At 50.2% G+C, this 25,963-nt stretch overlaps 2 protein-coding genes, 1 long non-coding RNA gene and 1 pseudogene across 9 annotated transcripts in view; 1 reads left to right on the forward strand and 3 right to left on the reverse strand.

The window, feature by feature from the left end:
- Positions 1-357: 357 nt before the first annotated feature.
- ARSA (arylsulfatase A) lies at positions 358-5,157 on the reverse strand. Of its 2 annotated transcripts, none has more exons than XM_008507127.2 (9): positions 4,870-5,157; positions 4,325-4,575; positions 3,851-4,091; positions 3,529-3,747; positions 3,286-3,455; positions 2,858-2,982; positions 2,638-2,765; positions 2,268-2,370; positions 358-2,170 (listed from the first exon to the last, which is right to left on the reverse strand). In XM_008507127.2, the coding sequence occupies exons 2-9, from the start codon at positions 4,540-4,542 to the stop codon at positions 1,851-1,853; spliced, it is 1,524 nt and encodes a 507-aa protein (XP_008505349.1). In that variant the 5' UTR covers positions 4,543-4,575; positions 4,870-5,157; the 3' UTR covers positions 358-1,850. The 2 variants fall into 2 exon arrangements, with proteins under 2 accessions (XP_008505349.1, XP_008505351.1); XM_008507129.2 differs by having other exon boundaries at positions 4,997-5,087.
- Positions 5,158-7,581: 2,424 nt separating this feature from the next.
- Positions 7,582-25,892, reverse strand: LOC139080328 (uncharacterized). 2 transcript variants are annotated; one of them, XR_011534767.1, is made up of 3 exons: positions 25,763-25,892; positions 11,432-11,609; positions 7,582-8,964 (listed from the first exon to the last, which is right to left on the reverse strand). It is a non-coding gene; the product is annotated as an uncharacterized lncRNA (long non-coding RNA). The 2 variants fall into 2 exon arrangements; XR_011534768.1 differs by lacking the exon at positions 25,763-25,892 and adding an exon at positions 22,861-23,027.
- Positions 16,466-17,200, reverse strand: LOC103540529 (succinate dehydrogenase assembly factor 3, mitochondrial pseudogene; annotated as a pseudogene).
- The window catches only part of SHANK3 (SH3 and multiple ankyrin repeat domains 3), a 51,702-nt gene continuing 50,998 nt past the window's right edge, over positions 25,260-25,963 (forward strand). For 3 of the 5 annotated variants that reach the window (XM_070600375.1, XM_070600377.1, XM_070600374.1), the window contains exon 1: positions 25,261-25,663. In XM_070600375.1, the coding sequence (XP_070456476.1) occupies positions 25,382-25,663 (282 nt within the window). In that variant the 5' untranslated portion in view covers positions 25,261-25,381. Of the gene's footprint in view, positions 25,664-25,963 lie in introns of all 5 variants that reach the window. The other 2 variants (XM_070600373.1, XM_070600378.1) reach the window with 2 other exon arrangements.

Raw genomic sequence — 25,963 nt, forward strand, 5'->3', positions numbered from 1 at the left:
GGGGCATGCCCAGCCCATCTGGGGCCAGTGCCTCCACTAGGACCAGACTTGCACGTGGGTCCTCCTTATGCCAGCGTCAGTGACTACTGGACCCCTCCCAAGGAAACCACTCCCCTATGGGAGCAGCCCCAAGGCACAGCAGGATTGGGGGGCATAGTCAGTGCAGCCCCCAAACCAGACTAGAAGTGATGGGAGAGTCACACGGAAAACACAAAGAGGCCTTCAGCATGCTGTACAGTCTGACTCAGGAGGCCACCTGCGTCTGTGCATGTGCCCCCCCCCCCCATGTGTATCCCATTCACAGGTCATTCCAGCAAGAGTGCTTTCGCCTGCAAGTAACAGAAAACCCACCAGGAGTGGCTGAGACAGGTAGCATTTATTTTCCTAACTGTGAGCTCTGGAGACAGATGGCTAGAGACACTGGTTTAGCAGCTGCATGACCATGGCCAGCAATGCCACAGCACCATCCTCACTGTTCCCAGAGGACAAATGCTGGAGGGGACCCAGGGATCCCAGTGAACTGCCCCTGACCTTTTACTGACCATGATTCTCGGTCACATGCCATTCCAGGACTAATTGGATTGTAACTGGTTCAGACTGGCCACTACCCTCCTCGGGAAGGGAGAGGCTACACCCCTGAGGTTAAGAGGCCACTGCCTACCAGTGGAAAGTGGGGGTCCATTAGTAAGGAAGGAGATGGCTGTTTGGTCTGCCATGATGAAGACTACCCACTTTGAGGCCAAGAGCACCCAGACAGTGCTCTTCTCATTCAACCATGTGAAGGAGCATGTAGTGTAGGACCACCGCTCTGGGAGCACACATAGAAGACAACCCCACAAGGGCTAAACACACCATGCAGATGTGGGCGGGCAGCCAGGAGGTCCTCTCTGCAGAGGAGGCCCCAGGCAGAGCCAATGGTGAACACGTTGACTGGATGAAGCTACAGCCAGGCTAAGACACTAAGGCTGAGGAGCAGGGGGTGTCGGGTCGGGGGGTAGGGCAGGCCACTCTAAGGAGTTTGGATTTTACTCTGAGCATGATGGGAAGGCTGCAGAGTTTTCAGTAGGAATGCCACCAAACCTGACATATGTTTTTAAGACATCACTTTGTCTGCTGGGTGGAGAATAGCTCATAAAGGGTCAAAGCTGAAGCCAGGAGACAGGAAATGTGTGTGCAGGTGGGAAATGCAGAGCTGTGGAAGTGGGAGAGGTGGGGGGGGGGGGTGTGGGGTTGGGGGCTGTTTCAGGTGCTGCTAATGTGCCTTCCTGGGAGCTGGCAGGAGCCCCCAGCTCAGCTCCCTACCTGGAAGGTGCTGGCCTTCAGACAGGTCTCTGGTAAGAGCCGGGACGGGCTGGAGCCTGTGCCTCTAGGAACGCTTCTTCCAGGAGAAACCTGGCTCTCACATCTTGTATCTTTAGGACCTTCTGTCCACCATGCTCACGTGCCCTCCCACCCTGTTCCTGGCACATAAAAGCACCCAGTCCTGCTCTTGTGAATGGATATGCTCATGCTCATGCCCCAGGCTTGCATGCACTGACGTATGTGAGCACCTAGGTGGGGGGCAGCTCCAGAGTCAGGACGCCTGGGTTCAGATCCCAGCCCAACCTCTTACTGGCTGTGTGACAAGTCGCTGGACCTCTCTGTGCCTCAGTTTCCTCATTTGTAACACAGGCAGAGAACAGTCCCCACCTCGGGCTATCACAAGAATTAGATGAATTATTAGACCTACAGGTGTCAGCTGGTGTTATTCACATTATCAGGTACAAACCACCTCCACACACCCAAGCCACAGCAATGAACCATGTCTCTGGGCAGAGCAAGGGGCCCTGGGCTGGCCTCTGCCAGTGCCCTCAGGTATGGGGCTCCGGGCAGTGGCAGCAGGATGGCCAGGGGGTGCAGCTGGGCTGACAGCAGATCTGCAGGGCAGGGTCTTCGCCCCGGGCCATCTGGCTGGGGCTGAAGGTCATGGTAGCATCAAACTGGGCCTTGAGCAGCTGAAGATGCTTCAGTGCCTGCAGTGTCTCTGAGGTGACCTTGGCCACACCCTCCAAGAGGTTGTAGTTCTCACTGGGGTCCTCAGACAGGTCAAAGAGCAGCGGGGGCTCATGGGCGGTCAGAGGGCTGGAGGCGTGGCAGGCAGGGTCCGCTGTGGTGTCACTGTGGGCAGAGCCTGGGGAGGGGGGCTCATCTGTGCACAGGGCAAGAGGGAGAAGAGGGGCCAGGCCTGGCCCCTGAGGGGGTGGGCAGGGCTGGGGAGAGGCAGTTACCCTGGGTGAAGAAGTGAGCCTTGTACTTCCCACTCCGCACAGCAAAGACCCCACGGACCTCATCTGGGTTGGCCGGATAGAAGAAGACAGTCTGCCGGGGGCTCTTGGGAAAAGGTCAGGGGTCATGAGGTGGGGAGGGGCCCCCAGGCACTGATCTGCACATACCCAGAGTCGTCAGCCTGCGAGAAGCTCTGGATGTGTGGCTGCTCCCTGCCCACTCAGGAACCCCAGAGGCAGCACCATCTGGATGCCACTCAACAGAGGGTCTGCCCAGGCCTAGGGGCTCGGGTGCTGCCCAGGCTCACTACTGGCAAGGGTAAGCAGGGGTGGGGGAGCCAAGGGTGGAGGGTCGCAGGGTCGCTGGCCTTACCTTGCCTGTGCCCAGTAACAGGGGGCTGAGGTCAACGCCATCCAAGGTGATGTTGGGTAGCGGGGCCCCTGTCAGGGCTGCCAGGGTGGGCAGTAGATCCAGGGAGCTGGCCAGTTCATGGGTCACACCTGGGGGCAGAGGGCTGTGCAGTCACTCCATTCACCATCAGGGTTGGGGAGGTGGGGCCAGGAGTCCACAAGGAGAGGGCCTGAAGACTGACCGGGAGCGATGTGGCCTGGCCAGAAGGCCAAGGCAGGCTCTCGGACACCCCCTTCGAAGGTGGTTCCCTTTCCGCATCGCAGGAGGCCAGAGCAGCCACCGCGGGACATCCGCATGGTCTCAGGTCTGGGACACAAGGAGGTGGTCAGCAATGAGGAGCCCAGGGACTCTGATCGGACCTGGTAGCCCCAGCCCCAGACTTCTAAGTTACATGCTGTGCACAGAAATGGCCAGTATATGCCTGTCCCTTCCCTGTCCTACCAAGACCAGCACTTCCACATACTCTGGCCCCCAGCCTCCCACATACACCTGTGGGTCACCATAACATATCTCTGGCATCTCCCAAGACCCCTTAGCCCACTATGTCCTCTTATCCCTTCTACGTCTGTGAGGGATCAACCAGCATCCCCATGCCCTGGGCTGGCATACCCGTTGTCTGCAGCGAAGATGACCAGTGTCTCTCCAAGCAGTCCCAGGTCCCCCACAGCCGTCATCAGGGCCCCCACAGCCGCATCCAGCTCCATCAGGGAGTCCCCAAATGGCCCGCGGCCTGAGCGCCCTGCAAAGCTCTGCCCACTGAACTGGGGGTAGTGGGTGTGCTGAGGGCAGAGACTGGAGTTAGCCTTGGGTAGGGGTCATGGGCAGCCCAGAGAGGGGGCCAGGGTCACTCACGTGAGAGGCGTAGTACAGGAAGAACGGGCGGCCCTGGCGCTGGGCATCAGCCATGAGGTCACGGGCGAAAGCCACGTAGCGGGCCTCAAGTCCAGGCAGCCAGGGGGGCTGCACCACCACGGATAGGTTGGCCAACAGTGGGATGGGGACCAGGCCCTGGTCACAGCTGCCATCACAGGGGGTGGCCGGTGGGAAGCAGGTCAGGTTCTGGCAAGGGCCCTGGGGGAGCAGCTCCACTCAGGTGTCTGGTCCGGGGGGCCAAGAGGAAGGGGACTGATGGGAGGTGGGCAGGAGGGTAGCTGAGGGCCCTGGCAGTTCCTACCTGGTCATGGGAGTATGGGATGCCCAGGAATCGATGGAAGCCCTGGTGGGGGGGCAGAAAGGCCCCCTCAGGCCCCACCCCAAGGTGCCACTTGCCGGCCATCCCTGTGAGGTAGCCTCGGGCAGCCAAGACCTCAGCGAGGGTCACCTCCTCCAGGGGCAGGCCCCCGCGGGAGCTGGGCTCCAGAACTCCAGGGTACAGGCCCATCCGAACTGGGAGTCGGCCAGTCAGGAGGGCAGCCCTACAGGACAAGTCACAGAGTCCGTGAGACAGAGAGAAACTAAGACTGAGATGAACACAAGAAGAGGAGACAGCGAGAAAGACAGAAAGGCGAGCTTCTCCATAGAGAGGGACACACACCCTCTTCCTCCCCCACTGCACTCAGAGTGACTCTGGGAGGAACTGGATGGGTGGAGTGGGGTGGGGTGGGGTGGGGTGGAGGTGCAGGTGCGAGCTCCCCTGACTCTCACTCACCGGGACGGTGTGCACAGAGACACTGGCACATAGAAGTCCGTGAACCGCAGCCCGCCTGCGGCCAGCTGGTCTAGGTTGGGGGTGGTGGAACTAGGGTGCCCATAGGAGCCCAGGTCCCCGTAGCCCAGGTCATCGGCAAAGATCAGCAGGATGTTAGGTGGGTTGGCAGCTGCCAGGCCTGAGGCCAAGGCCAGAGCGAGGGCCCACGGCGCCACCATGGCTCACAGCACAGATGGGCCTATCACCAGACCCTTGAGAGGCAAGGCAAACTGGCTCCAGCAAGCTCTACCCCTGAGACCCCAGAGCCAGGCGCTACCCTCTCTTGAGACCCCAGACGCAGGCGCTTACCCTGCCCTGAAAACTCAGACCCGGGCGCTACCCTCCCCTGAGATCCCAGACCCCAGACTCAAAGATACCGCCCACCCCGACAACCCTCTTCCTTGAAGTCCAAGCGGACTCGGCACCCAGAAACCCCATACCCCAACAAAACCCAGGAGACCATGGCCCGGGATATACTCCCCGGAGACCCTCAGGGACCAGAACACCTTCAGATTCTCGGGCGGAGATCTGACCCGCTGCACCTAGAGGTCCCGGCCCAGGATCCTGGTCACGGGCAGAAGTCACATGACACTGACCCACCGGGTCTAGCGCGGTGGGACGAAGGCTACATACGGCCAAGCAGGCGTCGCTGCCGAAGACCTGGCAGCAGCACCCTCCGCAGGCGCTTCCGCCTCGGCCCAGCCCCGCCCCGGCCCGCCCAGTGGTCCCGTGACCCCTGCGCGGCGGCCCAGGGGCAGGGAGGGGCGGGGCGGGGTTGGGCGGGACCTGCGCGGGCCGGGCGGGGCGCCGTCTTGGTCGTGCGCGCGCGCGGACTCGCTCTGCGCCCCGAGCCGTTGGCGCCAGGAGCGCGGGGCGGGGCCTGACGGGGGCGGGGGCGGGCTCCGCGGAAGTCAGCGCGGGGCGCGCGGGGTGTGTCCCGGGGACGGCCGACTGCGGGGTCCTGAGCACCGAGAGCCATATGCGCCCTCGGTGAATGAGCAAGTCGAAGTGAAAACCCTGCAGCCAACGGACTGCTAGGTTTTCCTTCAGCACTACTTTTGGTGCTTTTCGTGAAACACGAGATAGCAAATTCAAACCCTTTCCCCTCTGTGCATGTGTGTCGGTTTGTGTGTCAATGTGTGTGTGGTGTGGTGTGTCATGTGGTGTGATGTGTGTGGTATGTGTGTGTGGTGTGTGTGTGTGTGGTGTGGTGCATGTGTCAGGTATCTGGGGTCTGGTCTGCGTGTGGGTTACACCAATGGAAAGAACCCACTGGGAGAGGAGATGACTGGTCCTGGCTCCGTCCCTGGACAGCCTTGGATAGCCTCCACTTTCTGGGCCCTAGTCTGTTTAGCCATCTCCAAGTAAGGGAGAGTCGGCCGAGGGTGGGTCGGTGGTTATTTTACTCAGTGCGGCTGAGTGCCCCAAGGTGGGTGCAGTCACTAGCTGCCCAGAGCAGCTCCTCATACCCTCACTACCCTATGGCAACTCCCTGCAGCCCAGGGAACCCTGCCCAGGGCCTCAGGTTCTCCCACAAGCTCAGGTACCTCAGGAAGAGCAGAACCTGGGCTCCTGACTGGGGAGCCACGATTATTGGAACTATGATTACTGACCCAGGAGCCAGTAGGAGAGTGGACAGGGCCCTGGAAAGGCCTCTGGGGAGCAGGGTGTGGGGGCCAGGACACAGCTTCCACTGAAGCCCAGTCCTGGCTGGGGAGCTGGCATTTTCCTGATGAAACATGAAAGCTCAAGACAGGGGCAGTATGGGGGAGCAAAATATGAAGGGCAGGGACTCCCAGAGATGGGGCTGGGCCTGGGACTGTGCTCAAGGCTGACCTCATGGGGAAGAGAAGGGGCCAGTCTCCAGTGAGCCATCCCCTTGGCGTCACATTCCAATGTGGTTTCTGGGCCTGTGCGTAGGAGCGGTATGGGGCTGGTGGCCAGGACAGAAAGTTTTTCTGTGGCCCAGAAATCTTTGAACCTGTAATTGGAGCTATCACAGCTGGTTGGCGCTGTGAATTGGAGTTTAAAAGGAATCAACCAAAAGCACTTTCTTCCCTTTCAGCTGCAAGCGATGGAGGACCTGCCCTTCTTCTCAGGAAGAGCTGCCTGTGGTTGTAATGTTATGCAAATAGCTGGCACTTTCCCCTGTGGTTTCTGAAGGCTGCTCAGGTGTGTGCACACGGGATAACTGAGCCAGCCCAGTCCTGACCTCTGGACGGGGGAGGGGGTGCATGTGCTGCCAGCTATGTTTGTTCAAAGGCAAGCCGCTGCAGGTGTCTGAGTCTTTTGGAGATGTGAGTTCTTTTTTGGCATTGCTGTGGGAGCCAGCAGGAGGGTCAGCTTGGGACAGAGCCCGGATGAGAGGCAGCCCGCCAGGGTGCGGAAAGTGACTCTGGACGCCTGGGACATTGCTAATTTGGAACTAACGCCCACAGTTAGGAAAGGGGCCTTGCAATGAGTGTTGTGGGTCTTGTCTTTCTGCAGCTAGGACAGGGGTGAGAGAGGTGTCCATCTCCTGGGCCTGCATGGGGTGGGTGGGGTGGGCGAGCTGCTTCAGTGAGAACACTTGGCCCACAGAAAGGCGTTCTGCAGCAGAGCCTGGGACCAGCTGATGTGGGGACCCAGGACACTGGAAGCCATCCACCCAGGCCTCCACCTCCCCCCTTGGGTCAGCTCCATCCTCTTTGCTCTCAGCATGCACGTTCCTGCTCCCCAGCCTGGCCCACCCAGGTTGTATTTCCTCCCCTCAGCCCCCTTGAGGCTATGTGGTTGGTCTCAGTTCCAGAAGGGCTCTGCTGGCAGGTGCATGCCTCATCTGAGGGGAGGGTGGCAGGTGGACAACGATTCTTTGCTTGATCAAGCTTTAGTTAGGCTTCACAACCTTATCCTAGGCCCATCTGTGCACTTCCTTGTAAAACCTAGTTTTGCAAGAACCTTGCTAAGTCAGTTTATCAAGAACCCTCCACCCTCATGTCTGATCAGGTTCTTGACCCCCCACCATCCCCAGCTGATGCCTGATCACCCTGGTCTGCCTTTAACAAGAATCTTGGTAGGTCAGTTTAGCCAGAATCCTCCCTGATCCTTGATGTTTCCTCAGTAATTTTCTCTCCACTGACCCTCACCCTGTTCCTTGGCTATTGTAGTGGAGGAAAAAGTTTTCCGTGACCCTCAGAGGTTCCCTGGCTGGGTCTGAAAATTAAACTGACAAAGACAGATTAACAAGAGAAAAGCATACAAATTTGTTTAATTTTTCTAAGTTTTATGTGACATGGGAGCCTTCATAAGGAAATGAAAACCCAGAGAAAGTTACGTTTGAATATTTTATGCTAGGTTTGATGAAACGGGGTTCAGTTCTGAGCAGGAGGGAGAAGCACTGTTCAGGAGTGCTGTGGCTGGCGTGAGGTGGTATGGCTCTTTGTGGCGCTGCCCTCAGCATCCTGCTCCAATGACTGCAGATCAGTAGGCATCTTCCAGCCTCAGGCTTCTGAGCTTGCTGTTCCCTGTCTGGAATTCTTGACTCCATATTAGCTGGCTCCTTCCTCTTCTTCAGGTCCACTGGGATGTCACTTTCTCACTGAGGCCTTCCTTGACCCCCAAGCTCCCTCTCCCACCCCTCTGCCCAGGTGTGAGCTGCTGCTCCTGGGCTCCCATAAATGGAGGATTACAGTAGTATCCACTCATCCCTCATCCCATTGGTGGGAGGCAAGACTTAGTCCCAGCTGGCTTGTGGCAAGTCTGTACTATTATTACTGCTATTGTCATTATGTGGGTGATGGGTGGTGCTGGGCAGGGGCCATGAGAGCTTCCAGCTGGGGAGGATCTCCCACAGGGGGCATCTTAGCTGAGGCCTCGGGAAGATAAGGGTTATCTGGGTGACAATAAAGAGGAGAGGTGAAGACAACTTGTCAGACAGTTGAATTACAAGCAGGGGTCTGTTTTTATTGCAATCTTGCAAGCAAGGGACAGGCGCCTGAGAGAACACTTCAGAGACTCATCCAGGGCAGGAAGGAGAATCACCGTCAGACTAGACACGGAAACAACCTCTGGTCACAGATCACTCGCCATGAATGTCACTCAGCTGGTTGGGTAATTAGTTCCCCAAAATGACATACCCTCATTGAAGTTCATCAGATCATTGCATGAGCATTTTGTTAGGAACACTAATTTCTTCTCAGAAGAAAGCTCTGCCCAGACCAGATGTGGGACAATTTTTCCTTTCCAGTGCTTTCAAGGAACTAGTTGGAGCTCAAGAAGAACATCTTCTTGAGCAGATCCAATATTTGGTCCCCAAAGTGGCTGCAGGCAGCAGACTCTAGATTCAGTGTCTACTGCAGTCAGGACGCCCCACTGCAGGGCCTGGTCCAGGTCCAGCTGTCGTGGGGTGAGAGGCAGCGGCCAGTGCAGGGGTCCAAGGGCTTGAGGAATGCAAAGAATGCAGGGCAAGCACCTAGGTGAGTCATAGTCCAGCATTCCAGGGCAGAACAGGGGCAATTTAAAGTAACCACAGGAAGAGAAGGCTTGGACACGAAGATAATTGCACCATTTTGCAAATCTCCTTCAGCAAAGTTCTGAGGAGTGGATATTGGAGGAAGACGATCCTAAATCAGGCAGAAGTGACAGTGAGCATAGGTTCTAGATCTGAAGGGCTGGGTGGTGTTGACTGTTTGGTAATTAAAACCAGGCTCCTGACAGCCCATGAGAATGAAGCTGAGATGCTGGAGACTCCTTGGTTTAATGGAGAAAAAGGGTATCCAAAGGTCAAGAGAGATAGGAATGTATTGTTCTTGACCTGCTCAGTTGTCCCCTAACTGTCCTCTGAGAGTGCCCGGAGGACATCCCCTCACTAAGACATTCAAGGGTATACTTTAGAGTAGGGAGGGGAACAACAACACCCTTGAGAGGCTCTGGGGGGCTGGGCATTGTAGGGTGGAAATGAAATGGGGTGAAGAGATAACAGGGTGGCAGGGACCACGTGTCCAGGCAGGTGTGGTCATCATCATGGTCAAGCAAAATGGTGTGGCCTCAGAGACCTTTGGTTCATTGGTCATGGAGTCACCCTCCAAGACAAAAACAGAGGGCAGTGCCAGTGGAGGTGGGGGCAGTGGTGGAAAGACCCTGGGTCTCAGGAACATGGCCCGGACTTGACTCATAATGCAGGAGAGTCATAGCTCCTCTTCCAATTCCTGGACATGAGTCACTCGCAGACCTGGAGCTGTCTGCTGGAGGGAAAGACCTGGCAGAAATACTCAAGGCTGTACTAAGTCTTCCCCCTGGCTTCCCCCGCAGGGAGGTGCAGTCTTTGGCCAGGATGGCCACACACTGGGGGAAGGGACATCCTGGCTCGCAGGCGTTGTTGGCCACTGGCTCTGAGCTACTGCCACTTCCCAGACACTGATGCCCCTGTAGTCCACTGATGAGAGGGGGGCTTTGGAGGTTAGGTGAGACATGCATTTTGAGCCACAGTCGATCTCACAATGGACACAGTGGGTGTGTGAATCTATCTTGTATTAATTTCCCTGGTACTGAAACATATGATTTGAATAGATATATTGACCAGCTGGCCAGTACAACACTACCTGCTGATCCAGGCAAGGACTCTCAAGGTGGGAAGCCCAATGGAGGCTCCTGGAGTTCCCCTCCTATGTTGGTTGAGGAAACACCAGCTACTTTGACAGATAAACCCCCAAATCTCAATGACTTAATACATTAGATGTCTATTTCTTACTCACAGAAAGTCCAGTTTGCAACATGGGCAGGAATGGGGGACTCCATACTCATTTGGGGGCCCAGGCCAAAGGAAGAGCTGCCATTTTGGACATGTGGATTTAAGGTCATCCTGGATGCCCACATCCAGCCAGCAGGAGGGTGAAGAGAGAGTATCCAGGGATCGAGTAGGAGGTATTTATGGGTCAGGCCTAGGAGTGGCACAGATCATTTCTACCTAAATTGATTCCAGAACTCTATGACATGGCCTTACCTAGATGCAAAAGGGGCTGAGAAATACAGACCTCAGCTGAGAGGGTGGTCTGTTGTAGTCAGCTGTTGGGGCATGGGCTTTCTGATGCCTCAGTTTGCTGTCTGTGGCAAAAAGAGTAACTCCCTGGGGAACGAGTTCTATGGTGGTATTGAGGGAGAGTGTATTTCTAGAAGCTCAGACTAGACACTTCTCTTTCAGTCCTTCCAATGACTTTGTAATTCCATGGATTAAATCTCTTTCTGCTCAGACTGGCCATACAGGGCCTGTCGTCTACATCCAAACCCTAGCTTTTACGGTCAGTGAGATGAGAGGTCAAGGAACTGGGAGGCCATGGTGTGAGGGATCACTTGGAGGGACATGGATGATGTCAGAACTTAGGGGGAGCAGGCAGCTTGTGATCAAGATGCTAAAGTCCTCAGTGAATGAGAGGACGTGGTTGACCAGGTGGGACCCTTCTAATCACTGCTATATTCCTAGTGCCTCATACTTTGGAGTATGTGTGTGAGTGTGTGTGCACGTGTGTGTGTGTAATAAACGTTTTAAAATGCAGAATGTTCTTCTGTTCATTTATGCATTCACTTAATATCTGTCCAGCAAACAATCATTAAACGTTTACATGTGCTGACTGCTCTGGCTGAATAAGAAAAACAGATTTCCAACAATGTAATCTAAAACCCCTCTATCTCAAAGCACTTGGAAATGCTGACTAAAATATAATAAGCATTCTTTTAAATGCATAGCTGAGCTTGAAAGAAAGCAAGGGATATCCCCAGAGACACAAAATGAAGTGGAGAAAGCAACAGGGTAAGCAAGTATGATATTGGGGACATTCTCAATACCGGGAACTTAAAGCTTTGGGTTTTAATGGTTGCATAGAAAGCAAGAGACAGGGGTTTGGGCGCATGCAATATAAGAAACTGGAATTCAGATTCTCACATAAAGTCAAGACTTCTAAAGATCTACAATTTCAGTGAAAGGATATAAAGAAAAAAATCTGCTTTCCAGGAAAGAGAAATGAAAGATTTTGTAATGACTTCACCACAAGATGGAAATCAAATCTCCCTTCAGAATTCATAGTATAGACTTACCTTCAAATGGATGTGGGTTTTAAACGTATACTACCCAGGTGGTTTGGAATTGAGTTGAAGTGGTGTGAGGTTGGCAGCACCGGGGCATCTAGCCAGAGCAAACGCAGATCGTCTCTGGAGGAGCACACAGTCCCTCCAGGCTCCCACAGATTGGATTAGCCAAACATGAGATCACAACCTAAAATCACAAAACATGTAAATGTGCTAAAAATGTTCAGAGAAAAAAAGATGCAATTGAAAACCTGAATAAGTAATAAGAAACTATCAGAAATGATCAGAAAGAAAAAATAAAAGAAAGAATCTGGTAGACTTAAAAAGGAACAAAATATAACTTTATAGAGGAAAAATATAATAATTGAAATTTTATTGGGCAGGTTAAATAGCAGACTAAACACAGCTTAGAATTATTAAACTAGAAGATGGGTCCAAAGAAATACCCAGCATACAAAATAGATAGACTAGGAGATGAGAGCATTTTACAGACGTTAGAATGAGAAGGTCTAACATATTTAAAAATCTTAAAAAAAATTTCACACTTTACAATTTCATTAAATATATTCACGATGTTGTAGAACCATCATCACCATCCATTTCCAGAGCTTTTTCATCATTCCAAACAGAAACTCTGTGCCCATTAAACAATTCTCTATTTTGTCCTTCCCTGAGCCCCTGGTAACCTCTCTTCTGCTTTCCGTCTCCATGAATCTGCCTATCCTAGGCATCTCACGTAAGTAGAGTCATGCAAAGTTTGTCCTTTTGTGAATGGCTTATTTCACTTCACATAATGTTTTCAAGGTTCATTCATGAGGTCTAATATATTTTTAATAGGAGATACTGAGGAGATACAATATTCAAGAAGAAATAGCAGAGAATTTCCAGATTTGATGAAAGACATAGCTCCTCAGAGTCAGGAATCATGACAAATCCCAAACAGGACAACTAAAACTAAAACAACACCCAGGCACATCATGTTGAAAACAAGGAATATTAAGGAAAACAGGATCTTAAAAGTAGCCAGAAAGACGGGAAAGTACCTACAGAAAGAAAAACAATTAAAAATAGCATTTATTTCAATGGCAACAATAGAACTCAGATCATAATAGAATAGTATGTTAAAAATATGAAGTGCAAATAACTGTTAATCTAGAATTATATACCCAGGGTTGTAGATTGCTAGTTGCCTATTCTAATATCCATTATGCCTTCTTCCTTATTAACAGGGCCCTGATTTTGTAGGGGTCAGCAATGTGCTCATCTAAGAAAGAACATTTCCTAGCCTCACTTGCAGCCAGACCCTGTTCTGGCCAATAAGATGTAAGCAGAGTCATTGGGCAAGGGTTCAAAAAAGTTCCTTAAGAGGGTCAGACATCTGTTCAGAGAAAAACTCTCTGCAGACATAGAAAGGAACTTTCTAAATTAGATAAAGGGGATCTACAAAAAACCTTCAGATAACACCATGCTTTAATGGTGAAATATCGAACATTTTCTGCCTGTGATTGAGAGCAAAGCAAGGATGCTTGCTCTTACCACTTCTATATGACACTGTGCTGGTGGTCCTAGCCATTGCCACAAGGCAAGAAAAAGCAATAAAAGGCATAAAAATTCAAAAGGAGGAACTATTTTGCTATTTGCTGATGACCTGATTGTTTACATAGAAAATCCTAAGAAACCTATAAAAATGCTACTGGAATTAAGTGAATTTAACAAGGTTACAGGCTACAAAGTTTATATACAAAAATCAGTTATATTTTTATATACTAGCAACAAACAATTATAAAATGAAATTAAAATTTTCATTTGCAATAATGTGGAATAACAAAATTCTGAGGAATAAATGTAACAGAAATGTGTGAGAAGTCTACACTGAAAACTACTAAGCCATGCTGAGATAGATTAAAGAACCTGAAATAAATGAGAGGATATACCATGTTCATACACTGGAAGATTCAATATTGTTAAGATGTCCATTCTCTCTAAATATATTTATAGACTCAATGCAATATCAATCAAATTCCCAGCAGGTTTTTTTATTTTTGTAGAAATTGACAAGCTGATTCTAAAATTTATATAGAAATGAAAATGATCTAGAATAGCCAACAAAATTAAAAAAGAACAAAGTTGTAGGACTTATACTGTCTGATTTCAAGATTTAGTATAAAGTTATAGAAATTAAGACAATGTGGTATTGGAGAAAGTATATAAATATAGATTAAAGGGAAAGAATAGAAAGTTCAGGAATAGACCCACATATATGTGGTTAGCTGATTTTCAACAAGGATACAAAGGTAATTCAGTGGGAAAGGAAAGTCTTTTCAAAAATGGTGTTGGGAGATCCCTACAGTCGTCAAACTCCTAGAGACAGAAAGTGGATGGTGGACGCTGGGGGGCTGGGGGAGGGGCATGGGGAGTTAGGGTTTAACGGGACAGAGCTTCAGTGTGGGATGATGGAAAAGTTCTGGAGATGGATGGTGATGATGGTTGCATAAGCATGTGAATGTACTTAATGCCACAGAACTATACACTTAAAAATGATTAAAATGGTAAGTTTTGTGTTGTATATATTTCACCACAATAAAAAATATTTTTAAATATAAAAAATGTGAAACAACTGGATATCCCAAAAGGGAAAATATGAACATCAACCTTTTCCTGAAACCATAAATAAAAATTAACTTAAAATTAATCATAGACCTAAGCGTAAAAGTTAAAACAATAGCTTCTAGATGAAAACACAGGAGAAAATTTTTGTGATCTTGTGGTAGGTAGATTTCTTAGATAGGACACAAAAACTACGAACAATAAAAGAAAAAAAATAGATCCTATAATGATGAAAAACTTTCGCTCTTTGAAAGAGACTGTTACAAAAGTGAAAAGGCAAGTTACAAAATTAGAGAAATTTTGCAGTAAGCATATCTTACAAAAAACTCACATCCAGAATATATAAAGAGCTCCTGAATTTCAATAAGTCAAATTAACCAGTTTTTTAAAAAAATGGGCAATAGACTTGAACCAATGCTTCACAAAAGAAGACATGTGAATGGCCAATAAGCACATGAAAAGAGCCTCAACATCATTAGTCATCAGGGAAATGCAAATTTAAACACACAAGGAGATACTGCTACATATCCATTAAGATGGCTAAAATTAAAAAGGCAGGCCATCTGGTGGTGTAGTGGTTGAGTTCCCGTGCTCTGATTCAGCAGCCCAGGGTTTGAAGGTTTGGATCCCAGGTGTGGACCTACACACCGCTCATCAAGCCATGTTGTGGTGGCGTCCCACATACAAAATAGAGGAAGATTGGCACAGATGTTCACTCAGGGCCAATCTTCCTACCAAAAAACAAAAAAAGGACAGGCAACCAAGTGTTGGTAAGGATGTGGAGGAAATGGAAGAAGCTGGAATGTAAAATGGTACCACCATCCTGGAAGACTGCCCATTTCCTAAAAAGTGAGCACCCACCTATCATAAGACATAGCTATTCTATTCCTAAGGATTTACCCAAGAGAAATGCAAGCATGAGTCCACACAAAAACTTGTACACAAATGTTCATAGCAGTTTTATTCCAAATTGTCTCAAACTGGAAGCAACCCAAATATGGATATCAACAGATGAACTGATAAGCAAAATGTGGTATTTTCCTAAAATGGAATACTATTCAGAACAAAAAGGATGAACTGAGTGGGATTTATCCCCAGGAGGGCTTCCCTTCAGGATGGAGGGCCAGGATTGGTGGGTGGAAGGGGACTGTGGCAGAAAGTAGGCCAGGGATCTCCTGTAATTGAGAAAGTGGAGAAGGAGGGGCTAGGAATCACCTTTTTTTTTTTTTTTTTAAAGCTAAGCCCTCCCTGCAGTGGCTGCTCCACTTCTCCCCTGGCCCAGGGGTGTCTCCAGCCCCTCCACTGTACTTGGGGAGCAGTTCTGTGCCCTGTGGCTGGAGTCAGCTGACCGCACTGTGCCACTGCTCCCTTTCCCAGCAGCCTCGTGTCATTTGGGCTGTGTGGCCAACTCTTCAGCTTCGTTGGCTTTTCCATCTTCTGATCCCATCTGCAGCATGTCTTCCAGAGATTCCTTTAAATTGTCGTTCCATCCTCAATTCATGTGCCTCTCTTCCAACACTGGGATGGATTTATTTTTAAAAAACATGCATTGTTCTTTTTAACAATACTGTACAGTACACTTAAAAATGATTGATAGTGAATTTTATGTTATGTATTTTCTCCCAAACTAATTTAAAAACCAGATAGTTACTGAATTGTGAGTGACCTTTGGGAGGAAGAGGGGCAAATGTGGGCAAAATTCATAGTCCTGAACGAAAAGGTAACTGGAATCCTGAAAGTGAAATTAATTAGGCAGATATTTTTCACTTTTACTTTCACTGGTAAAATAGTATTTTTAGGGGTAATCTGTTTTGTTAATAAGTATTGTAGAAATGAATTATATGATATATAATCTATTATATAATGATAGTATAATACTGAACCTTAAAGCTTCTTTTTAACCTTTCATTGTAAATAAACAATGACTAGGGGAGAAAGGGATTTAAAAGAATAGTCATGTATGTATTATTAAAGTAGAAATAATAAAACTTTCAGGATGACATTGTGTTTAAATAATAACCTTGTTGGAATTCCACATCTATCATTATCATGATATATTTATCTGATGAAGCTAAAGCGATGAGGCTAACGCTTGAACAAGAATAGCATTAAAAACAAATTTATATATAAAAAATCTTTGGCAAAATTCCACAGTTTTGTCATTTTATTTTTTATTTTTATTTTTTTTGAGGAAGATCAGCCCTGACCTAACATCTGCCACCAATCCTCCTCTTTTTGCTGAGCAAGACTGTGCCCATCTTCCTCTACTTTATATATGGGATGCCTGCCACAGCATGGCTTGCCAAGCAGTGCCATGTCCCTACCTGGGATCCGAACCAGGGAAGCCCTGGACGCTGAAACGGAACGTGTGAACTTAACCATTGTGCCACTGGGCCAGCCCCAGTTTTGTCGGTTTTAGAGCCATTCTTTCTTGTTTAGTCCAAAATTCATATTCCATCAAGCACTGTTACTTCAATAATGTAAAGCTTCATCCACTAGTGATCTTGATCTACACATTGCAGGTAGCATTCATGACATCTCCAAGTAAAACAATACCTCATTAACACTAGGCATTCTCAAAGCCTAAAGGCTGAAGAAATAAATTTTTAAAAACAATGGAAGTTAAGTGGTTCTGAACATAAAACGCTTGGTTAGGCTTTATTGCATAGATTAGAGTCACTTTCTTAGAGTCTGTGACACTAAATTGCCTATTGGGTTTACTGGCTTCCTGCATCAGCTCCTGCAACTGTCCAGTTTGTTCATCCCGAAAGTCACTAAGTTTTTCTTCTGGTAGGGTGGTCCCAAAACATGCTTTTTCAGTTGAATTTTGTCTGTTTTCATTAGCTTGTTGCCACAGAACTGCTGCATACACCTCCCATTCCTGCAAGAAACACTGGGCCTCCTCAGAACCAACAGTCTTATGTCTCCTAAATTCATCCTTCATGTACTGGTCACTAGGAGTTTTGAGCTCAGGGGCAGAACCCTGCGCAGCAGCAAGAGGCACCAGTACAAGGCCCAGACCCGTGAGACATGCCAGGCTGGCATAGCACTGCATATGGACTACAGACCTAAAATAATATTTCATGTCTAACGCTCTTTCTAAGAACATACAACAAAGATCAGCCATCCCTTCACATCACCCTAAATTTGCCAATACACGTGAAGAATGTTCATTAGAATGCACACCTCTGGTTGAGACGACAGAAAGCAAATTTGAACTAGCTTTAGGATGATAAAAAAATTTGAGTATTTACTATGTACTGGGCATATGGTGAGCACTTTACATGCACTTACCTCATCCAGCCTGCTGAATAGCCCAGGAGGTCAGGAGCTGACTTGTAAGCCCCTGATGGCAGGTGCCCTGCCTCATACCCAGCTCCCCAAGGAAGGCACGTGGCCAGAACGAATGAGGGGATAAAATAGTTCCTACTATTGTCCTCAACTTGCCAGAGCACACATGAAGGTGGAGGCTAAGGTTTCCCAGGCCATCTGGGTATTTGGTGGCTGAGCTGGAATTCTAATCCAGGGACCTGGTCCAAGTCCAGCCCTTCAACCTCTCCACTCTGTGGACTTTCAACCCAGAAGAAGGGAAATGTATTGGCTCTTGAAACCAAGTGCAAGAAAAGCAGAAGTGCTATCAGATTTCAAGGACTAAGTTTAGGGACTTCAACCCTTTCAGAACCTTTCTTGTCTCTCATATCTCTATTTCTCTCAGTGTCACTTTCTTCTCAAGGCTGGAATCTTGGTTACCAGCAGCTGCTGAGTTCATATCTCTCTTATGTATCCCAAGAGTGGACAAAGAGTTTCTTCTCTCAGTTATGAGAAGTAAAATCCCAGGGCAGGATTCTCATTGGCTCTGCTTGGGTCACATGCCCCCGCCAAGCTTCAAATCCTGGTTTCTCTAATGACTGGCCACACGTGACTTTGGACAAGTGAAGTTACTTACTCTTGTTTGCTTTTGTTTCTTCATCTGTTAAATGAGGACAACAGGGGCTTGCTCAGTGATTCTGTGAGAACTGAATGAGTTAATACATGTCATACACTTAGAATGACATGTAGTGCTCAAAAACCTTGCTGAGTAATCTACTTCCATAATTCTTATTGCACATTTCTTTCTTTTTCTCCCGGAGAAGATTCGCACTGAGCTAACATTTGTTGCCAATGTTCCTCTTTCTTTTTTGCTTGAGAAAGATTAGCCCTGAGCCAATATCTGTGCCAATCTTCCTCTATTTTGCATGTGGATTGCTGCCACAGCATGGCTGATGAGTGGTGTAGGTCTGCGCCCAGGAACTGAACCTGTGAACTCAGCCTGCCAAAGCAAAGCCTGCTGAACTTAACCACTAGGCTACATGACCAGCCCCCACATTTATTTTTCATTTAAACAATTTTCATAAAGCTTTGTGGTGGTCTCCCTGTGGGAAAATCTCCCTGTGAAGCTGTAACCATTGCCTGTCTCTATTGGTTTTGGAGTATGAATTATGTTACTCTTTGTAGTCCTCAAGACCACCAAGCCATGAAATTAACATAAAAAAGTCCTGGGCTAGTGGTACTCCTCTGGAGGGACATACCCAGGCTGCTCAGGATTCCCAACAAACACAGGCCCATCTGAGTTCATAACCCCAAACCACAGAATTCTTATAGAAATAATCTACCATGAGTGGGAGTTGGTAGATGTCACAAAGAGCAGGATTAGACCACCAAAAAGTTCACATATTAGAGCTATTGACTAGTAATTAAAAAATAAATATGTTTGAAATGATTAAAGACAAAAGAAGAAATTTAAAAATTGAATTAAATAAAAAAGAAAAAGCCAATATAAAGAAAGAGCAAGCAGATTTGACAATGTACCAAATAGGGCTTCTAGAAATAAAATCTATGGTTACTGAAATTGAAAACTCTATTAAAAAAAACCCCATCTCTATGGATGGGATTAACATAACAGCAGATTAAACAAAGTCAAAGAGAGAATTGGTGAGATAAAGTCAGAACTGGGAAAATTACCCAGAACACAGCACACAGAGAGAAAAATCTTCGAAGTTTTGAGAGGAAATAATTGCCAATTTAGAATTCTACACTGACTAAATTATTATTCAAGAATGAAGGTGAAATAAAACATTTCAAAGACTGAAAGAATTTGTCACTACCAGACATTCATTAAAAAGGTTTCTAAAGCATGTACTTTCAGGAAGAAGAAAATTCAATGCAGAAGGAAAGAGTGACATGCAAGAAGGAACAGCGAGTAGAGACACCAGTTAACACGTGGCTGAATAAGCTTCACTGTCCCATGGTGACAATAGCAGTAATGACGAGAATGATTAATCTGGAGGTAAAAACAACATGGACAAAAACCTGTAGGATGAGAGAGGTGACTGTAGTTAAAGTAATCTAAATTCTTATTATTACATGAAAGGAAGGTAGAGATACTAATTAACTTTAGACATTGTCAATTATGTATGTTGAAAATTGAAGTGTAGTTATGAAAATGATAAAAAGAGAATGCATAACTTCCAAATCAATGGGAGTTGAGGGAAAGGGGAATACAGAAAACTTGATCAACCCAATGGAGGGCTGAAAGGGAGGAAAAAAGAAGCACAGAGGAAAAAGATAGACAACACAAAATAAGATGGAAAAAAATCAATGAAGGGGCCGGCCCAGTGGTGTAATGGTTGGGTTCGTGCGCTCTGCTTCCACAGACCAGGGTTCACAGGTTCGGATCCTGGGCACAGACCTAGTCATGCTGTGGCAGCATACCACATATAAAATAGAGGAAGATGGGCACAGATGTGAGTTCAGGGCCAGCCTTCCTCAGCAAAAAGAGGAGGATTGGCAGTAGATCTTAGCTCAGGGCCAATCTTCCTTAAAAAAAAAGTTAAAAAAAGTCAATGAAAACATATCATTAGTCACAATAGACATACCACTAAAGGTTAAAAATTGTAAGTTTGTTTTTTTAAAAAAATCTAGGTACACACACTATTCACTAGAAACACATCCAACAATATAAGACATAGAAAGGGTAAAAGGAAAATGATGAGAAAAGATATATGAGGTCAATATTTTTTTAAAAAGTGCTGTGGCTATATTAATTAATTACTTTATGAAAAAATAAAATTAAGGCAAAAAAGCATTCTTAGGGATAAAGAGGGGTACCATATAATGATACAAGGAACAATTTATCAGGAAGTTATAACAATCATAAAGCTTAGCATTTAAAAACAAAGTCTCAAAATACATAAAACCAAAATTGGCAAAATTTCAGGGAGAGACTGACAAAGCCATGTACCATGGCAGTGGGATTTTTTTTTTTTTTTTGGTGAGGAAGATTGGCCCTGAGCGAACATCTCTGCCAATCTTCCTCTATTGCACGTGTGATGCCATGACAGCGTGGCTCAACAAGTGGTGCTAGGTCCGCACCCAGGATCCGAACCCATGAACCCCGGGCCACCAAAGCAGAGTGCACAAACTTAACACTATGCCAGCCCCACCACAGCAGTGAGATTTTAACCCACCTCTCTTGATAATTTATAAATCAAGCAGATGGAAAATTAGGATATAGAATATTTGAATAATACAATTAACAAGCTTGATATGATGGAGATTACTTATATATATATATATATATATATATACACATATCTCCTTGCATCCAACAATTCTTACTGAACAGATAGAAAACCTTTACAAAAATGGGCCACATGCACAGCTACAAAGGAAGTCTTCACAAAATCCCCAGGATCAGATTACGTAGACCACCTTTTCTGACCATAATGCGACAAAATAAGAAATCATTAACCAAAGTTAATCCTCCCTCCAAAAAAACCTAGTATACATTTGAAAACTTAAATAAGCACACTTTTCAGCAATTCTCAAGCCAAAACATATAATTGATATTACAAAATCAGAACGAGATGAAATGAACAACACTACTTATCAAGACATAAGGGACATAATTAAAGGGGCACTTGGAAATTTATACCCTTAAATGCTTTTGCCAGAAAATTTTACTTAACGAAAAATTGAGTTAAGCATCCAGCTCAAGAAATTAGAAAAGGAATCATAACGAAATTTTTTAAAAAGCAGAGAGAAATAAACAGAACAGAATAAAATAAAATAGAAAATAGGGATGATTAACAACATGAAAAGCTGATTCTTTAGAAATAAATTAACATTCTTGGAAAAGTAAAACTTAACAAATCAGACTCAAGATGAAACAGAACCTAAATATACTGATAGATAGTAAGTAACTAGAAGCAATAAAAAATCTACCCACAAAAGATACACCAGATGCAGACACTTTTACAGTCAAGGATTCCTGCCTCATACAAACTGCTCTGGAGTTTGGAAGAGGGTCTGATCTGGAGAGAAAGTTGGGTGTGAACAGCTTGTAGATGAAAGTTGAAGCTTTGATCTATCTGCTCAGCAGATATACATTGAGCATCTCCTGTGCACCAGGCACTATTCCAGGGCCCTGGACACATCAGTGAACCCAACAGGCAGAGCTCCCTCTCCACAGGGAGCCTGGTTCTAGTGGGAAAGACAGATACTAAACAATAAACCACAAATGAGTGAATTACAGAGTATGTTAGAAGACAGCAGGTGCTGCAGATGAAACAGAAATGGATCAGAGTAAGGGGTGGAGGATCCTGGGGGAAGTGGAGGAACCTGGGGGAGGTGGGTCCACTTGGGGAAAGAGTGCATGCTGGAGAGAAGAGGAAGGGCAGCCAGAGAGAGCCCAAGAGCAGGACACCCATCAGTCCCCCACCCGCCATGAGTTGTCACAGAAATCAAGGGGGTGAGGCCTCCAGAGGGCATCAGGTGAGGCAGGAGAGAGACCAGCCTGTGGAGTTAGCACGAGCGGGTGGTGTCTGTGGGGACCAGGCCACAGTGGGCTGAGGGAGGGCAGGGTTGGGACTGGGGTCAGGAAGTGGGCCCCAGTAGTGCAAAAGGAGGGAAGGACGGCATGATGCAGGAGGGGGCACATCTGAGCTAAAGTGCAGCAAACAAGCCACCAGGAGAAAAGCCAACCAGGAGGGCCAGGAGGTGGGGCTGGTGCAGGCCACCACAAAGGAGGGTGCTTGAGACCATGAGGGTATGGGCATTGGGCATCAGAGGGCTGAGTGAATGCTGAAGCAGAAGCCACAGGTAGTTGGGGTTTTGCAGTGTCCTGTCGGCCTGGGGGCAGCTGCAGGGTGGTGGGCAGTCCATCCAGGGCAGTGCCCCTGTGTCAGGCACTGATCTGAGTGCTTTGCCCACGTGAGCTCGCCCAGACCCTATGACATCTGTCTGTGTCTGAATGCGTGAGGTGGGAGAATGTGGGGAAGAAGTGGGAATGGTGAGAAGATGGATCTGTCTGGAATCTTGGCCCTGGATGGAAGCAGTGGGGAAGCAGAGGGGCCATGGGGTCTGGTGAATCCTCACCTTCGAGGACAGAGATAGGAGAGCAGAGTGGGGCGGGGCTGGGCCAGGGAGGTGGGCAGGGTCAGGCAAAGGGATACCCTGCCGGGGAGGTGAGTCTGAGTCTCGTGGACCTTCTGAGGGAGGGTGGCTCAGAAGGTATAGGGGAGGTGGTGAGGAACCTGGGGTTCTTTTATTCTCAACAAAATAAAGGGCAAAGACACCCCTGTCTCTTGGTTTCCTCCTCTGTAAACCCACCATGTTGCAGGGATGGAAGGATGTAATGTGGGTAAAGTGCTTCTGAGTGTTGTTATTTTTGCTGTTTGCCGGGGTGGTGGCGAAGTGGGGGAGTGCTGCAGACTTGGATTTGCTCATATGTGCCCATTCTATGTGCCAGGCACTCTGTGGACCCAGAACCAAGCAATGGCTCTGCTACCTACCTGGGCAGTGCAGGCCCAGCTGAGCCTGGAGACCATGAATCTCCTGGTTGCTGATGAGCAAAGATGTGAGGTTTTCATCCAAATGTTCAGCAGCCATGGTGTAGGACTAGAGTGGGGTCGCTGGATCCACCCAGGACAGGGGGTTGGTAGGGGGAGGCCTGGGGAGGCTGAAGGGTCCCCCATGAGGTCCAGGCTGGATAGCAGGTGGGCGTGTGGCCATCTAGGCCAAGGGCAGATTTGTAGAGAGAGCACAGAGGCCCAGGGCTGCTCTGAGTCTGGTGTGGGGAGAGGTGCAGGCTCCTCCAGGCCCTGGCCCCTTCCTTCCGTTCCATCCCAAACAAGGATTGGGGAGCATGTTCCTGGCCTTACAGCTGGCCACAGAGGGATGGAAGGTTGGTAGCTGGGAGTAAAGGTGGAGGTTGTGGTGGGAGGGACACAGGAAGGGCAGGGTGGGGGTGGGGTGCTCTTGGCTGGGTAGGGAGGTGGGGGCCTGGGTGACACCGGGAGGGGAGAGACAGGCAGGAAGGTGGTGGAGACACGAGAGGGGCCGGGAAGCACTAGTTTCCTCTCTCCAGGGCTGGACTACAGGAAATCCAAACCTCTGCTTCCCAAGGTGCTTCCTGCAGATAAGTGAGCTCCTGACTGCCCCTTCCTGCTCCCTCCACCCCCCCTCCCCGTTTCCCCACCCCTCCCATCCTGCCCCAGCCCCCAGGGGACCCTTGGCTCCCCCCAGGCCGGGCCAGTGGCCTTGGGAAGAGCCTGCACAGAGGGGTGGGAGGTCTGGGCATCCTGGGGCCACACTTCCGAGCTGGGAGGGTCCGCCCTGGCTTGGGGAGAAAGCAGGACCTGACCCACAGACAGCGCTGGAGATTCGACTCTGCGGGGTCAGTGGAGTCCTGGGAGGCAGAGATTATTCCTAAAGAGGCGGTGAATGGGGGAGGAGAGAGCCAGGGCTCCCTCAGGGGTCAGGGCTGGTGTTTAGGAAGAGGGGCCCCGCTCCAGGATCAACCAGAGGTTGTTCTGGGGGTAGCGGGGTGGGCATTGGGTGGGGGTGCTTGGTGGTGGGCATGTAGTGGTCAAGGTGGCTGTGGGGAGGGGGCTGTTCTTGGAGGAGGTGTCAAGCACTGTTAGTGTGGGGTTAAGGTGTTTCCAGGTTGTCGTGGGGAGGGGTAGGGAGGTTTTCTCTGTGTGTGTGGGTTCATTCAAGTTTATTTCTGGGAGGTTCAGGGGATCGTGGGCAGCTCTTGGAGAAAGTGGGCAGGCTGGGGGTCAGGGGCTGTTTTCAACTAGGGACCAGACGGTGTCCCCATGCTGGGTTGTTCTGTGAAAGTTATCGTGTGTCCTGTGAGAGTGTGAGTGGTTCCGCTATGGGGGGGTCAGGGCCTGTTCTTTGGGGGGGAGTCAAAGCATGTTGGTGGAGTTCTGCGGGAGTCAGCACCTGTTTCTTCGGAGATCAAGGATATGCTGACGTTTCGCGCTGTTTTTTGCTCTGGGGGGTCTTGGGGGCACAGGACTTCGCACCACTGGGGTAGTTCTGTGAAGCTTATGAGTGTCGGGGGGCCTGGCATGCTCCAATGGGGCGGTGGTGCCTGAGCCAGTTTCTTCTCTGCGCTCTCGGCTCCTCCACCCACTCATCACCCCCTCCCGCGTTGCCACGACAACGCGTAAAACTAAAATTCACTTCCCCTTGCAGGTGGAGACTAGTAGCGCCCCCTCCCCTAAGCCCTACCTCATAGGTCGCGCCCCCATCCTGTTGTCGCTAAGGTGACAGGGAGGGGGCTATAGGCGTCGGATCTAGGCGGACCAGGGGGCCTGGGGAGGGGGAGGGGAGGCAGGCCTCAGAGTCCGGAGCAAACTCCCTAAACTCGGCTGGAGGTGGGGTAACCCCGCTGAATACTGTTTGGCGGGGCCATAGGGGTTAAGTCGGAGGGTTAATTGGCTCTGGCTGTAGGAAACCCCCTGCCCCTCCCCGGCCGGGACGTCCCCACCGTGCCACCCCCAGGATTGGGGCAGGGTTGGTCCCGTCGTCTCCCCCGGGCCTTGAATGGGGTGGGGTGGGGAGGTCGATAGAGTAGGAGAGAAGCTGCCACCCACGGAAATTAATTTTCCTGTTTTTCTCTCCCCTTCCTGCCCTGCCGCTGGTCCTTGTGCCCAACGCAGCCCCCACCCCAGGCCCAGGACCCCTCCTCGCCGTATCTCGCTCAGTGGTCCGCGGAGGCTCGCCTGCAGCCCAAGGGCGGTGAGGCCCTCGCTGCCCAGCCACTCCCCCCACACCGAGGCCTAGGACTCCCCACACCCCCGGCACAGCCCCCAGGGCCCCCGCCGAACCCTCCCACCTCGCCCCGGGACCCCGCACAGTCTCCCTCGCCCCCGGCGCCCCGGTTGGCCCCGAGCCCTCTCGGCCCCCGCCTCCGGCGCGGCCCCTTTGCCACCCCCGCTTCCCTCCCGGCTCAGGCCCCCTCCCCCCGCCGCCGCCGCCCCCGCCCCCGGGGAAGGCAGGCGCCGAGCTGAGCCGGGGCCGATGCAGCTGAGTCGCGCCGCCGCCGCCGCCGCCGCCGCCCCTGCGGAGCCCTCGGCGCCGCTGTCCCCCGCGCCGGCCCCGGCCCCGGCCCCCCCCGGCCCCCTCCCGCGCAGCGCGGCCGACGGGGCTCCGGCGGGGGGTCAGGGGGGGCCGGGGCGCCGCGCGGAGCCTCCGTGCGCCCCGCTCCCGGCCGCGAGCGGCCCCGGCCCCGGCGCGGGGATGGACGGCCCCGGGTCCAGCGCCGTGGTCGTGCGCGTCGGCATCCCGGACCTGCAGCAGACGGTGAGCCCCGCTGCCCGGTCCTGGCCCTGCTCGCCCAGCCCCCAACCCGCCCGCCCGCTCCGAGCCGGGCGCGGGAGACCCGGGGCTGCGGCTACTCACCCCTCCCCCGCCGCCTCCGCGGGGACCCTCCCCAGCGCCGGGGCGGGGGCGGGGCCCGGGGAAACCCCGCCCTTGGGGCGGGGCCTCCCCCGCCGGACGCGGAGGCACAGGTCCGCGGCATGGGCTCCGGAGTCCCGGACTCCCGCGGGGGCCCGGACACCCGGGGCCGTGCGCGGGGCCGTGCGGGGCCCGTCCGCGCTC

This window comes from Equus przewalskii, chromosome 29 (assembly GCF_037783145.1).
Source record: "Equus przewalskii isolate Varuska chromosome 29, EquPr2, whole genome shotgun sequence".
Lineage (NCBI taxonomy): Eukaryota > Metazoa > Chordata > Mammalia > Perissodactyla > Equidae > Equus > Equus przewalskii.

Coding starts and splice junctions, on each gene's coding strand:
- ARSA (XM_008507127.2), bottom strand. CDS start 4,542: ATGGTGGCGCCGTGGGCCCTCGCTCTGGCCTTGGCCTCAGGCCTGGCA. Junction 4,092..4,324: donor TCTCTGTGCACACCGTCCCG/GTGAGTGAGAGT, acceptor CTTGTCCTGTAG/GGCTGCCCTCCTGACTGGCC. Junction 2,983..3,285: donor ATCTTCGCTGCAGACAACGG/GTATGCCAGCCC, acceptor CTTGTGTCCCAG/ACCTGAGACCATGCGGATGT.